We start from the raw sequence: 15800 nt of genomic DNA on the forward strand, positions 1-15800 counted from the left end.
TTTTTCATGTGATGGAACAAAGGGATTGGTTAAAGTGTGTCGGCTTTAATGCAACGAGTGTCAGAAATAAACGATGAACTTACAGCATGGATCAGTACTTGGGTCTATGATGTTGTGGCCATAAAGGAGACATGGGTTTCACTGGGGCAGGAATGGTTGCGAGATGTTCCAGGGTTTAGAACGTTTAAAAAGAACAGGGAGGGTGGAAAAAAAAGAGGAAGGGCTGTAGCATTGCTATTCAGACAGTGCATCACAGCTACAGAAATGAAGGTTGCTGAGGAAGGGTTGTCTACTGAGTCAGTATGGATGGAAGCTAGAAACAGCAAGGGAGCAGCCAGCTCATTGGGGGTTTTCTACAGATCCCATAAGCAGTAGGGAGATTGAAGAACTCACAGGCTGGCAGATTTTGGAAAAATGCAGATGTAGCAGGGTTGTTGTTATGGGCGACTTCAACCTACCCAATATGGACTGGAACCTCCTTAATGCAGATGGTTTGGATGGAGCAGTTTTTATCAGGTGTGTTCAGGAGAGTTTCTTCACTCAGTATGTAGACAGGCCGACAAGTGGAGAGGCCATTTTGGATTTAGTGCTCAGCAATGAGCCAGGTCAGGTGTCAGATCTTGCGGTGGGAGAACACTTTGGTGACAGTGACCACAAATGCCTCATATTTACCATAGTCTTGGAGAGGGAAAGGAACAGTTACCAAGGGAAGATATTTAATTGAGGAAAAGGAAATTATGACGCTATCAGACAGTTGGGAAGTACAGATTGGGAGCAATTGTTCCAAAGAAAGGGCACAGCAAACACGTGGATACCGTTTAATGAGCAGTTGTTGCGAGTGATGCACAAATTTGTTCCTCTGAGACAGGCAAGAAGGAGTAAGATTTAGCAGCCTTGGATGACGAGAACAGAGGAGCTTCTCATCAAAAGGAAGCAGGCAGCTTACGTAAGGTGGAAGAAGCAAGGATCTTGCGAAGCTTTAAAGGATTACAGGCTTGCTAGAAAGGAGCTCAGAAATGGACTGAGGAGAGCCAGGAGGGGGCATGAAAAAGGCTTGGCAGGAAGGATTAGGGAGAACTCAAAGGCATTTGACTCATAAGTGAGGAATAAGAGAATGATCAAGGAGAAGGTAGGGCCTGTCAGAGATAGCGTAGAGAACGTGTTTGTGGAGTCTGAGCAGATAGGAGGAGAAGCCCTAAATGAGCTTTTTGTTTCAGTTTTCACTAAGGAAAGGGACCTTGTGTAAGTGAGAACTTTGGGGAGCTGGGAAACAGGCTGGGCCAGATCAAGATTGATGAAGTTGATGTGCTGGAAATTGTGGCAAACATTAATACTGATAAGTCCCCAGGGCCAGACCAGATTTATCCTAGGTTGCTCCAGGAAGCGAGAAAGGAGGTTGCTAAGCTGCTGGCGAAGATCTTTGCCTCCTCAATCTCCACAGGAATCGTACCGAAGGATTGGAGGGAGGCGAAAGTTGTTCCTCTTTTCAAGAAGGGGAATAGGAAAACCCCTGGCAATTACAGACCAGTCAGTCTTACAGCTGAGTTTTGGAAAGAATTCAGAGGGATAGGATTTATGACTATTTGGAAAAGCAAATAAAAGGCATGTGATTAAAGGCAATCAGCATGGTTTTGTGAGGGGCAGGTCATGCCTCACAAATCTTATTGCATTCTTTGAGGAGGTGACGAAACAGGTCGACAAAGGTCGAGCAGTGGATGTGGTGTATATGGATTTCAGCAAGGCATTTGATAAGGTTCCCCATCTCATTCATAAGTCACGAGGTATGGGATACAGGGACATTTGGCTGTCTGGATTCAGAATTGGTTGGCTGACAGAGGGCAGAGTGTGGTTGTAGATGGAAAGTATTCTGCCGGGAGGTCAGTATTGAGTGGTGTCCCGCAGGGCTCTGTTCTTGGGCCTCTGCTGTTTATTGTTTATATAAATGACTTGGATGAGAAGGTTGAGGGGTGGGTTAGTAAATTTGCCGATGGCACAAAGGTTGGAGGTGTCAGTGATAGTACAGAGGCTACTGCAAGCTGCAGCACAACATAGACAGGATGCAGAGCTGGGCTGAGAAACGGCAGATGGAATTCAATCTGGATAAATGCAAAGTGATGCGAATATAGGATTAAAGACAGGATTCTTGGCAGTGTGGAGAAACAGAGGGATCTTGGTGTTCAAGTGCATAGATCCCTCAAAGTTGCCACTCAAGTGGATAGGGTTGTTAAGAAAGCGTATGGTGTTTTGGCTTTCATTAACGGGGGATTGAGTTTAAGAGCCGTGAGATTTTGCTCCAGTTCCACAAGACCCCGATGAGACCACACTTGGAATATTGTATCCAGTTCTGGTTGCCCTACTATAGGAAAGATACAGAGGCTTTGGAGAGGGTGCAAAGAAGGTTTACCAGGATGCTGCCTATACTGGAGGGCTTGTCTTACGAAGAGAGGTTGACTAAGGTTGGACTTTTCTCTCTGGAGAGAAGGAGGAAGAGAGGTGACCTGATCGAGGTATACAAGGTAATGAGAAGTATGGATACAGTCAATAGCCACAGACTTTTCCCCAGGGCAGGATTGACTGGCACGAGGGGTCATCGTTTTAAGATATTAGGAGGAAGGTATAGAGGAGATGTCAGAAGTAGGTTCTTTACGCAGAGAATTGTGAATGCATGGAATGCATTACCAGCGGTGGTGGTGGAAGCAGAGTCATTAGGGACATTTAAGCAACTGCTGGACATGCAGATGGACAGCAGTGAATTGAGGGGTGTGTAGGTTAGGTTATTTTGTTTTAGATTAGGAATAATCCACGGCACAACATAGTGGGTTGAAGAGCCTGTTCTGTGCTGTACTTTTCTATGTTCTAAGAGGGATACAGATGCTTAGGAATTAGGATTAGATACTGGATTTGGATCGGCTCAGGCTTGGAGTGCCGAAGGGCCTATTTCTGGGCTGTAAATTTTCTTTGTTTTGTGAATGTTGGACCGGAAGGTCTGTTTCCATGCAGTACATCTCTATGACTCTGTAAAATCCTGTAAAGCTGCAACATGACTTCCCAACTCCAATATTCAATGTTCTGACTAATGAAGACAACTGTACCAAAATGCCTTCTTCACCACCTTGTCTACCTGTGACTCCACTTTCAAAAGAACTATATACCTGCATCCCAGGTCTCTTCATTTGCCAGACGCAGCCCAGGTCTCTTCATTTGCTCGATGCAGCTCAAGGCCTGGTTTGCCCGACCAAAATGCAACCCCTCACAGTTATCTAAAATGAGCTCCATCTTAATAATAAAAATTTGATTTTGCAAAATATCACTCTAGTGTACTTCCAAACAAATCTCCCTTTCTCTCAAGCAGGAAATGAAAACCAGCTGAATTTCATCTGTTGAGTGGGCACTGAGAGAAGCAATTTTAGAGCTGCAAACACATCTTTAGTTTGTTACATTAGGTTTTACATTGACTCAATGTTTAACATAAAGGCAGATGTAACTTTGAATGAATCCCTACTTAACAAAACACAACTTTCTTTTTACATTGTGATGCACCTTGACCTTCATGTCACAAATGGAAAGACAGGAGGAAGATGGTTCATCATTGTTACAATTTCAGAATCAATTACCCTCTTTTAGCTATTGGCAAGATATTCAGTTTCAGGCTGACCACATGGTCCAACACAAAAATAAACACCTGCTTAAGTTCCCTTGAAAAAAAGGTTACATTGAAATATTCAATTTCTACTTACAAATCGAATTTTTTCCTTCACTCGTGAATCAATGATGCCTTCAACTCCTTTATCTACAAGTACGGTCCTCAGGTCTTCTACAAGCTTGAACACCAAAAAGGACACGCTGACAACACATCATTTCAACGCATCAAAAATAAGAGGCGAAGCCAGTGAACAAAACAGCTAATAGTCTGCAGCCTACCCACCTAGGCCACGAGATCAATCAGCAAATTGTTGACAGGCAGCCATGATGTCTCATTCATGGTTGATCAGCCTACTGATCAGTCTGTTTGTATCAAAAGTAACTAAACTGTTCGCCTACTCCGATTTTGTGAAGATTACAAAACCTTGTAAATTTCTTCAGCATCGTTTATCTCAAGGAACCGGTTACATAATTCAATACGGGATGGGAATAAACCAAACACATGGTCATTAGAATTTCTTTAAAATGCTCGCGAAATCGTTTTTCACCAAGTTTTTTTTAAAAAAAAGAATCTCAAGGAAAAGTCTGAAGGTACGCTGTAATCCAGTATTCAGGATTCTACGTTCTCATGATAACGACAAAAGTTGAAGCAATTCCGCATGTGATCCTTTGCGCCTAAATTGCTTCTGCCTATATCTGTATGATGTTGGCAAATACTTGTGGGCAAGTTATTCGATCACATCTCCATTAATATAAAACAGATTTGGGAGAACATCCAATATTAAAAAGTGCAGCATAGGTCACAACAATTCACTTCAACTATGTTGAAAATGCCTTTGTGGTGCTTTATCAATATGAAAACCTATTTTAATAGGTATCACAATTAACCCACAATATTCAGTTCACTGGCTTCAAATTTCAGAGCCCACACTCAGTTGGAAAGCAGACACAGCACAGCAAAATAAAAGCAGGTTAGATAGGCAGGAACTTTCGGAAATTACTAATCTAATGTGAGCTAGAGTATCATCACTCACACACAGGGTCATAATGGCAATTCTATGCACACGCGGTCATCTTTAATGGTGCCACTGTGCTGGGAACACAATTTTTCTTAAAATTACATTTGTCATCTTTCTGGAAGCCAAACAGGAGACCAAACTGTGGGAGAAGAGAGTTTCATGAGAGGAAGATATAAAGTAAAAAGGAAAATCAGTAGTCAACTGGGATATCCAATTGCAAAGATAGCCTATTGCATCATCTCAGACACAGAGTTCCAGACAGATTGAGCAAGATATTTACCTTCAGGATCAAAGAGAGGCAACAAACAAAAATCAAAGATCAGATGGTAAGATGCACCAAACTGCAAAGATCAAAATGAAGGAAATCAAAAGATACAAAAGAAAGCTGTATTGCAGATATGCAAGAGAGATGGATAGATGATTGGAAGTAAAGATATCTTAGAAAGAAATCAATCTGAGAAGTAGCAGTAAGAGACAAACATGCAGTTCATGGGAAGAAACAGATAACATAAATGAAAATGAAAACCAACCATAATGGAGGGAAAAACATTTTGCAATGCTCCAGAAAGGGAACACAATAAGATCAGCAACTTGTATTTTATGAAGTATTTTTAACTTAGTAAGACATTAACACACATCAGGAGAAGCAAGTGAGGTACAATTTTACAACAGTTAAAACAAAACTATTACATTCAAAACATTTAATTTGGCCATCTCACTTTCACTTATTTATAATGACAATTTCACAATGGGAAAACTATCCTCCAAATCGATGGACAAACAATCAATCATTTAGAAACTGCTTCCCTCTGCGGTCTGACTCAAACTATAAATGATGCTACCTCATAGTTTTATGATAACCAAGTAAATGCAAACCTTTTTCAAACCTCCATCGAAGTACTCAGGAGCTGGAGCTGGACCTGGTAAATCCTCTGTCTTCAAAGCTGATGCAATCTCATTGTCTGTGGGTGGTTTAGTCAGGCTTGGTAGCATCGTTTTCACATGTGTTTGGGCTGGATTGTTCTGAACAGACTGGTTTGGCCATTTACCTAATCCAGCATAAAATATAGTTAGATGTGTAAATTTGCATGAGCAATCTGTGTAAAGTTCTCTCCTCTCCAAGTCTTAAAACTCAACATCTGGAGCCTCTCTCAACTATTGGATTATTACTGGCTACTTTATGATTCTTTGACAGTATGCTTAATTTCAATTAGCTGAACAATGAGAAAAAACATGGTTTCCAAGTAGCATCAAGTACAATTGACGAAAACTTAGCTTGATGCTAGGTATGGAAGAATTTTCTTAAGGTTGACTAGGTTAGACCTGCACTCATTGAAGTTTGGAAGAGTGAGAGAAGAACAGATTGAACATGCAAGGTTTGTGAAGGTTTGTAGCTTAGGTTGAGGTTTAGGGTGTAGGTTTGCTCACTGAGCTGTAGGTTTGATATCCAGACATTTCATTACCTGGCTAGGTAATATCATCAGTGGCGACCTCCAAGTGAAGCGAAGCTGTTGTTGTCTCCTGCTTTCTATTTATAGGTTTGTCCTGGATGGGGTTCCTGGGGTTTGTGGTGATGTCATTTCCTGTTCGTTTTCTGAGGGATTGACAGATGGTAACTAGATCTGTGTGTTTGTTTATGGCGTTGTGGTTGGAATGCCAGGCCTCTCGGAATTCTCTGGCATGTCTTTGCTTAGCCTGTCCCAGGATAGATGCATTGTCCCAGTTGAATTGGTGGTTTTTTTCATTCGTGTGTAGGGCTACGAGGGAGAGAGGGTCGTGTCTTTTTGTGGCTAGCTGGTGTTCGTGTATCCTGGTGGCTAACTTTCTTCCTGTTTGTCCTACGTAGTGTTTGTGGCAGTCGTTGCATAGAATTTTGTAGATGACGTTGGTTTTGTCCATGGGTTGTACTGGGTCTTTTAAGTTTGTTAGTTTTTGTTTGAGAGCGTTGATGGGTTTGTGTGCTACTAGGATTCCGAGGGGTCTTAGTAGCTGGCTATCATTTCTGAAACTTCTTTGATGTATGGTAAGGTGGTTAGGGTTTCTGGCTGTGTTTGGTTTGCTTGTCGTGGTGTGTTCTTGAGGAATCTGCAGACTGTATTTTTGAGTATCTGTTCTTCTTGAATACGTTGTATAGGTGGTTCTCCTCTGTTTTCCGAAGTTCGTCTGTGCTGCAGTGTGTGGTGGCTTGTTGGAATAGTATTCTGATACAGCTTCGTTTGTGTGTGTTGGGATGGTTGCTGGTGTAGTTAAGTATTTGGTCAGTGTTTGTCGGTTTTCTGTTTACGCAGGTTTGTAGTTCTCCGTTGTCCTTTCTTTCAACTGTGACGTCCAGGAATGCGAGTTTGTTGTCGGTTTCTTCCTCCTTGATGAACTTTATGCCTGTGAGGGTGTTGTTGATGATGTTAAATGTCTCTTCTATCTTGTTTCGTTTTGTGATGACAAACGTGTCATCTACGTAGCGGACCCAGATTTTTGGTTTGATGGTTGGTAGGGCTGTTTGTTCTAGTCTTTGCATTACCGCTTCTACTATGAATCCTGGATGTCACAAACGCCATAAACAAGCACATAGATCTAGATACCATCTATCAACCCCTCAGAAAACGAACAGGAAATGACATCACCACAAACCCCAGGAACCCCATCCAGGACAAACATATAAATAGAAAGCAGGAGACAACAGCTTCGCTTCACTTGGAGGTTGCCACTATGTTACCGAGCTAGATAATGAAATGTCTGGATATTAAACCTACAGCTCAGCGAGCAAACCTAAACCCTAGATTGAAACATTTAAGATGCAAACAGGGTTTGACAGGGAAGCTGTGTTAAGGTTGTTTCCTCTTGTGGAAGGGTCTACGACCAGAGGGCACAGTCTCAGAGTAAAGGGTAGTTCATTAATTAGATTACTGACAGTGTGGAAACAGGCCCTTCAGCCCAACAAGTCCACACCGACCTGCCGAAGCGCAACCCACCCAGACCCATTCCCCGATATTTACCCCTTCAATCTAACACGACAGGCAATTTAGCATGGCCAATTCACCTAACCTGCACATTTTTGGACTATAGAGATAGGGAGGAATTTTATTCTGAGGGGGTAGTGAATCTGGGGATTTAAAAAAAAAAAGAGGTTTTAAGTCTATTCAAAGTGAGATAGATAGACTTTGAATCAGCAAGAGTTTTGGAGAAAAGGCAGGAAAGTGGAGTTGAGGAGTTTACCAGATGAGCTAGCTGAATGGCATCATTTTGCTCTTTTCTTTTATGGTCAATTAAGGATTAGCATCAACATTTATGAATATTATCATACACTGCCTGAATGGATGAACCTTTGAAAGGGGGGACTAATAGATTGTTAATTGAAACACTTTGGCTAAAAATAAAACAAACCAGATATAAAAAGGTAACAAGTGTAAAGCAGTTTCCAAATCAAAAACTTACCTTGCTTCAGTGGACTCGCTCTATTTTTGTTTCTTGCCAACAGCAGGGAACCCCAGCGTGTCTGCTGGATCTCAATGTCATCTGCAGCTGCTTTGAGAACTTCCTGCAAGGAGTAAAAGCCATACCTTGTGTACTGAAAAGGCCGCCCATACCTTTTCATAAATGACTTGTCAAAATCGGAGAGCAGGACACCACCAGGAAAGGATGCCACCAGCTCTCGGAGTTCACACTTCACTAATGCTGGCAGAATTGGCTTGGTGTTATACCGTCTGGGCAGAAAAACCTGCTTCTGCACGAGTTCATACCTAGATTTTCTCAAGTTACGTTTGGTCTTGGTGGAAACTTTTGCTTTTGCCACCAGTTCTTCAATTCCTTTTGTGGTTTCATTTCCAACCCCTGAAAAAAAAGGTATTCAAAAGCAGAGTCACCAAATGCTCCCAGTGTTTTAACACCATAAGACAAAGGAGCAGAAATTAGGCCATTCAGCTCGTTGAACTGCTCTGCCATTCAATCATAGCTGATAAGTTTCTCAACCCTCATTCTCCAACTTTCTCCCAATAACCCTTGATCCCCTTAATACTCAAAAACCTCCATCTTAAATACACTCAATGACCTGGCCTCTACAAGCCTTCTGTGGCAGTGAATTTCATAGATTCACCTCTCTCTGGCTGAAGAAATTTTTCCTTATCTCCATTCTAAAAGGTGTTCCCTTTATTCTAAGGCTGTGCCCTTAGGTCCTAGTCTCTCCTACCAATGGAAACATCTTCACAACATCCATTTTGTCCAGGCCATTCAGTAATATGTAAATTTCACTTAGATTTCCCCTCCTCCCCCATCCTTCTAAACTCCATTAATTCATCCTCTATACAACTATGAAACAAAAAAATCGTGATCATTGTCAGATCACATCCACACAACATATTAACTTCTCACACCAAATTATACAATCCAATGCCATCTACAAATATGATTTCAGAAAATTGTGATGAGTTCTACAGGAAAATATTATTAGTATTTAATAAATCTATCAAAACAGACCAACTCTATAAATTTATCTATGAACAACACTAAATATACAAAGCAATTTTCAGTTCCAAATACTGTGTGGCTTCTTAGCTTCCATGTAAACACATTCAAAACGTGACAAGAAGGAAACAACTAAGCTCCTTTACTACAATGCAAACAGAAACTAGCCACTTACCAGTGCTACCTCCCAAGAGAGATAAAAAGGGAAAAGAATAAAAGCACTGGCAATTATTTTCCATCTTCTGATGGCATTCAAGCAAGTTCTAGGAGATTTTACCAGCCAAAGCTCATAATAAATTACAATGAATTAGCAATATACTCCCGGTGGCTGGAAATGTCCTTGATGATTTCAGAAACATCCCATTTAAACGATTGTAGCAACTTCTTAGCACATTTTGACAAATCAATACTCTGAAGAAAAACATACTTCTCAGCATCATCAACACATTATTCATTGACCATAAAAGTATGTTTCCAATCCATTTCAAATTCAAACCTGACTGGACTGGACTGGATTGGACTGGAGGATTCATTCACCACTTTGAAAGTCCAATCTTTGAAAATTCTTCAGACATTGTTAAGATCCCAGCTGACTTTCTACTGGGCCAGTCAGATCCCAGTATGACTGTGGCTTGACAAATCATTTTTGTTTTCCTCTAGTTTAACGTGGTGGTATTTAACTGAAACATAGGGATACAGGGCTGCAGATATTTAAACAATAAAACTGAAGTTCTTTACATAAAATTAAAATAAATCAAAACAAACTATTACCATCACTTTACAGTGGGTCAAAATCTAAAAGCAACTTTCTATCAAAAAACCTTAAAGTTTAACTTAACTGCTTCGCTCTGTTCCGCACTATAAAATTGCAAAGTCTTCTACTCTCAAAATGTGAAAAATTAAGACATTCTCAGTCTTTTAATAACCTGCCAATTTCGATCTAAACATTGCAGTCTGGAAGTCTCACAAGCTAAACTTTTACATGAGGGTAACTGAGCTTTTCCTGCACTGTCCAAAACCCATGTATGAGAGAAACTATATTTGTTGCTAACCAAGTGTCAGATCTCCTCAAAAACTGCCCCAAATGTTTCACCTTTTTGAGGATTCCCAAATTAAATATCAATCCTGGATTATCTCAAATCGAAAGAAAGCCACTGTATTTCAAGTTTTACTCTCTGGCATTAATTCCACATATAAACTTAATCTTTGAAAAACCTGCAAACCTAGTCACCACCTCTCTGAAACACACTGGAATAGGTCACGACTCTAAATGTGATTTTTATTTAAAAATCCTTGACAAAACCCTCGCATGCCACTAGCTTGAAATCTAAAACTATAAAATGATATACTATCACAAACCTTTCATCACTCACTACTACAGAAAGTGGCTAAGTCAAAACATAGTGCTTTCAAGAAGGAGGTAGATTTAACTTCTGTGATCAAAGGGATCAAGGGAGATGGGGCGGGGGGGGTTTAGAGTACTGAGCTTGTGTCAGCCATAATCATATTGAGTGGTGGAGCTAGCTTGAGGGATCGAATGGCCTATTCCTGCTACTATCTTCTATGTTTCTATGGTTACATATATAAATTAAAGCTAAGAGGAAGCCTATGCGGAGGACACATGGGCCATAGTATTTGAAAATCTGTGATATTAAAGTGCAACGTGTATAAACTCTTGCAACTTCCACAATGAATTTTCAATTTCCAATGTAAGTTCAGGTGAAATTATCACAAGCCTCCTTCACAGAAAAGGAAGCAAACTGATGGGTAACTTTTTCCACAAACAAGGTATTGCATGGATGGAACGAGCTGCCAGAGAAAGTAGAATGGGTGGATACAACATTTAAAAGGCATCTGGATGGATACACGAATAGGAAGGGTTGAGAGGGATATGGGCCAAATGCTGGCAAATGGGACGAGGTCAGATTGGGATGCCCAGTCGGTGTGGACAGGTTGTACTGATGGGTCTGCTTCTGTGCTGTACGAGTTGATGACTCTATGACATCTCGCTATAGAACAACATTGATAAGAAAAAAGAAGAGAACAATTTCCAGTCCAGTTATTCAGCTAGCGATGATGCACAAAACATTACGTTTTTGGGAGTAGTGAAACAACAAAACAGCTTCCTAAAATCAACCAGTGCAAGGAATTTTGTTTTTATAAAGATCAAACAAAACATTCCAGTTTACCTTTTAGAAGGATGTTGCCATCTCCATGTGTGTGAATTTTGATGGTATCTGGTATGTTGGAGGCAAGCTCCAAAACAGATCTGTAACCTAATGCACACAGAGGCAGCCGCTTCCCCATCATGCTCTGGTAATCTCTTTCTAGTTCCTCAGGAGTCAGACCAGTTTTGGCAGAAATCAGCAGAGACCGCAGCTCCTTTTTTAAAACCTCGAGCAACTTCTCCTGATCTGACATGCTGGATGCTTCAGCAATACAAAAAAAAATTAAATGTACACAAAAAGAGTCTCAGTCTTCCTTTTAGTCAAAATACTTGCAGATTTAAAATGGCTATTTAGAAGAAAATATCCTGGGCAAAGTCAGGATTAAAATCTGTCAATGGTTTGTAAAATATGTTTTTGATCTGTTTGCTCAGATAATGAATACACAAACTTGAATTGGAAGAAATGGTGTACCCTTTAAAATGTTAAAAAAACCAGAACTGTTTAATATTTTGTAATATCTGGCAGAATGACTTAACCTCAAAACTTCAGTACATTCTTTTGTGACAGAAGGAGCTCCTGAACTCTTCCAAACCCCTATTCTTCCCACAAGAATGTAAAGATCACCTAAAACACTGCTACATAAAATAGTAAGGTAGAATTAATAACATTGAGAATGACAATTTTAAAATTATATAAAAGAACATTTATCCAACAAAATGAAAAGTTAACTAAAATTAGAATTTGATAGAATGACAAAAGATAAGAGCAGTTATTTGTGTCTGAGTAGATTACATGATTTACACACTGGAAAAAATATTACCAACAAAATAAAGGGAAAGGAAATAGATAACATAGATAGGAGTTAAAATAATCTTAAATTATTCATGCTTGTCACTGAAATTAAAGAAGAGGGTCAGAACTAATTTGTACCCATCAGGAGACATCTGAATTGCAGTCAGTTATTTCCCCTGCCTATATCTGGTTTATTTTGGCAGATTTTTCTGCCACTTCAGATTCTGTCCCTCAAATCTACCTCTGTCTTTAACTAGTGACACTCTAAGAGATCAGGCAGCAGTAAATATATCCCAGTCTAATGTACTTAATTATCAGTAAAGCTGGTCATTAACTGAGAATTTCTGATGCGTAATTTGGGTACTTTTCATTTTCATTACATTTCAAGTTTCATCAGCACTTCCAACTCATTGCTATTTAAAGAAAAGTTAAAATCACAAATAAAAACCCATCAATGACTTCTTTAAAAAAGCCTTCTTTGGTGTCATTAATTGTGATTGATAATCAAGGAGTCAGCGTAAGTTCAAAATCACTGGCAACTCAGCCATAGATGGGAATTGGTTTTCATTAAAGTTTCCTTCATTTTAATTTAAAATTCACTCTTAACAAAATGTCGGAGTACATTTGATCCCCTCCCTGCTGTGGTCCCGTTCAGAGTTATTTGGTTACGACTAGAACAATGTAACATCGGTTGCAAAGCATTAAGGATACATATGCCTTTCACGACATCCTTAACTCAACTCCACAGGATAGCAAAAAGGTTGTTCAAGGCAAAAGTATTAAACTGGCTAAAGAAGGATAGAGTGATACACAGACCAAGGAAGAACAAAAGAACTGCAAGCTAGGTTTTTAAAAATAAAACCTTGCATATATAGTACTTCTAACATTGAATTTTTTTAAACTAAGCACTTTGAAAGAGCAAAATTTATCACTATTACCTACAGAGATATTGGGTAATTGACCAACAGTTTGGTTAAAGAGCTAGGCTTTAAAGGACACCGTAAAAGGGACAATTTCAGACTTCAGGGTTTTGGCAGCTGGACACAAGGCAGCCAATGACAGATGGATGAAAATCAAATGTCCAAACTGTCAGAATTGAAGGAGCTATGCATGAATGAGGGCTTCAGCAGCAGATGAAATAAGGCAGTTGCAAAATTGTAATAGTAAGAAGCCCTTTTTTATTTCTGAGTGCCAAGGCAGATGTCCAGGTTGGGGGCAAAACCGGCACACAAAGCTGCAAATTGTTTGGTTCAGCTTCAAAGATGGATATTATGGTCAACTGCATCGAAGGCAGCAGGTGGCTTGAGAGGACACAAGGGATATTTACTCACATCACAGTCATTCAGGATGCATCATTCACAACTTTGAAAAGCACAATTTTCTTACCATAACAACCTGATTAGAGAGGTTCCAATAGGGAGCTACAGGAAAGCTGGGTATTAATTTAGAAGGATGAAAAGAATGAAGACTATATGAAGAGGAGATGATAAAGACAAACCTGAGGTGGGGGGGCAGGGTGAGGGGGAGATAGGAAGATGGAAGTAACCAATGAGGAAAGTGAACCTTGAGCATATCAGCCAGTGTGGGAGTCAAGAAAAGGGGAGTAAAGGTTAAATAAAAACAAACCACTGGAAATACACAGGTCAGAAAGAAATTTATTTTAACTATTTAAAGCATGCACAAGACAAACAAAAAAACAAATATTAGCTGGACCCAATAAAAATAAAACCTAAAGAAAATGAGTCCAAATGGAGACATAGCAATGTTGGAGAATGTTGATCCCAGCAGCTCACTCCTAGGCCTGCTCCATTAAATAATAAATAAATAAGAACAGTAGGCCATTCAGCCCATCAAGCCTGTCCTGCCGTTAATGGGATCATGGCTGATGGAACATATCAGTGCCTCTTAATCCATCACCCTGTAAATAGATTTAAATCGGAGATGCTTTTACACACCCCTCGGGGAGCAGGCAGGACTTGGAGCCGGGGCCTCCTGGCTGAGAGGAAGGGGCACTGTAAGGGACCCTCGCCACAACTCTGTACTTCAGCCCCCGGTGCTGACTAACTTATTTATTTATTTATTTATTTGTTAATTAATCATGGACGATGGAGAGGCTCCAACAACTCACCGTCCGAGGCTCCCGGATTATTGAGCAGTTTGTTGTGGGGTCTTTAATCGAGATGAAAGCTCCCCCTCCCCCCCGGCCCCGCAGGGACATTGGCCTCAATATCCTTCCCCCCGCATCCCCGAACACACGTTCCGCTGACCACACCCTTTCACCCTGAACACCCACAGCATCACCATGGGTGGGTTTTATATGATTGTCATCTCCAAGTGGACTCTCCCCACTTTCCCCATGTTCACAGACAACATTTGATAAATAAATGCACAGGAGCTGGAACACAATGTTTTACTGATTGTTAACTGGAGCAAGCCTAGGAGATGGCACCAACATTCTGTAATAATCTACAGGATTAATTTTTTCTGGAGTATTGTATTTTAAAGAGCTCAGCCTCCCCATTCCCCCCCAACTAAAAGAGGAGTTATTTTGTACTTTAACATAATGGCAAATGTAACAAAGGAGGACTTGTGGGGTTTACCCATAGATCAAAGCAGTCCCACATGGAAGTGAATGCACTAGTCATGCTGCAGTACCATTTTGAGAAATACAAGGGGTGTCAGACCAGTACACATCATTCACAAGTTATACTGGTTTTTGCTTCTGGAGTTAGAGTTCTCCTTTGAGTAATGGGTCAGTATGTCTGATCTAATACTGCTGGTCATGAAGGTAAGTGCTAGTTCAATTATGTCCATCCATGCTACTTGTAGGCACATCACAGCTCAAAAGATTTTACTCCCTACAAGAGGCAAGATGGAAAGATTCATGGCAGGCAGCATTTAAGCTTAAATACGGATGTACCAACTCCATCAATACTTATTCACACACAGTATTCTATGACATGATTGAGAATTCAAATTTTATTAGCAAGTTTTGTTGTCCTTCAATTTTAATTTCTCACTATTCATACTTCAGTTTTATCTGGTCTGTGTGTCCAGCTCAGTCTCAAAAACCTATCCTCAAGACATAGACAACCTCCAAATATCTCAGACAAAAATAGAAATTGTTGAAAAAGCTCAGCAGGTCTGGCAGCATATGTGGAGAGAAATCAGAGATAATATTCAGAGTTCAGTTCTGAGGAAGGGTCACTAGACCTGGAACGTTAACTCTGACTTCTCTTCACAGATGCTGCCAGACCTGAACTTTTTCAGGTACTTCTATTTTTGTCTGATTTATAGAATCTGCAGTTCTTTTGGTTTTTGTCTCAAATATTTCATCTTTTCTCCTGTTCACCTCAATGTTTCTGGAGCTACCAATTTACTTCAAACACACCCTCACCTTCATTTGGTGTCCTTGTCCCCAGTAAAACTCTTACTCCCTCTGAATCCAAAGGTTTTTCCTACGACAGTGCATGTCTTTGCTTCTTTATGTACAAATACCTCATGGTGCACAGCAGATTGAGTCATTCATCACCAGATTTGGCTGGACCACATAAAATCAGATCCCAGTCTCACTACAGAATCATTAAAAAATGTAAAATTACACCCACATTTTCACCTTCATTTCTAGCTGTCTCATTTTATCCTCTGCCTTGCTCCAAATAGCAGCAAGAAGCTCATGGATTTCTGCCATTAAGATATGACTATCTGTTCAGCTCCCTCT

At 40.3% G+C, this 15800-nt stretch overlaps 1 protein-coding gene across 1 annotated transcript in view; it reads right to left on the reverse strand.

The window, feature by feature from the left end:
- Positions 1-14246, reverse strand: part of LOC140464684 (tudor domain-containing protein 5-like) — a 41159-nt gene extending 26913 nt beyond the window's left edge. The window contains exons 1-5 of the mRNA XM_072560087.1: positions 14208-14246; positions 11309-11548; positions 8094-8489; positions 5538-5710; positions 3738-3821 (exon numbers count right to left, since the gene is read on the reverse strand). Of these exons, the coding sequence (XP_072416188.1) occupies positions 3738-3821; positions 5538-5710; positions 8094-8489; positions 11309-11540 (885 nt within the window). The 5' untranslated portion in view covers positions 11541-11548; positions 14208-14246. The remainder of the gene's footprint in view (positions 1-3737; positions 3822-5537; positions 5711-8093; positions 8490-11308; positions 11549-14207) is intronic.
- Between the last annotated feature and the right edge of the window lie 1554 nt (positions 14247-15800).

This window comes from Chiloscyllium punctatum, chromosome 40 (genome assembly GCF_047496795.1).
Source record: "Chiloscyllium punctatum isolate Juve2018m chromosome 40, sChiPun1.3, whole genome shotgun sequence".
Taxonomy (NCBI): domain Eukaryota; kingdom Metazoa; phylum Chordata; class Chondrichthyes; order Orectolobiformes; family Hemiscylliidae; genus Chiloscyllium; species Chiloscyllium punctatum.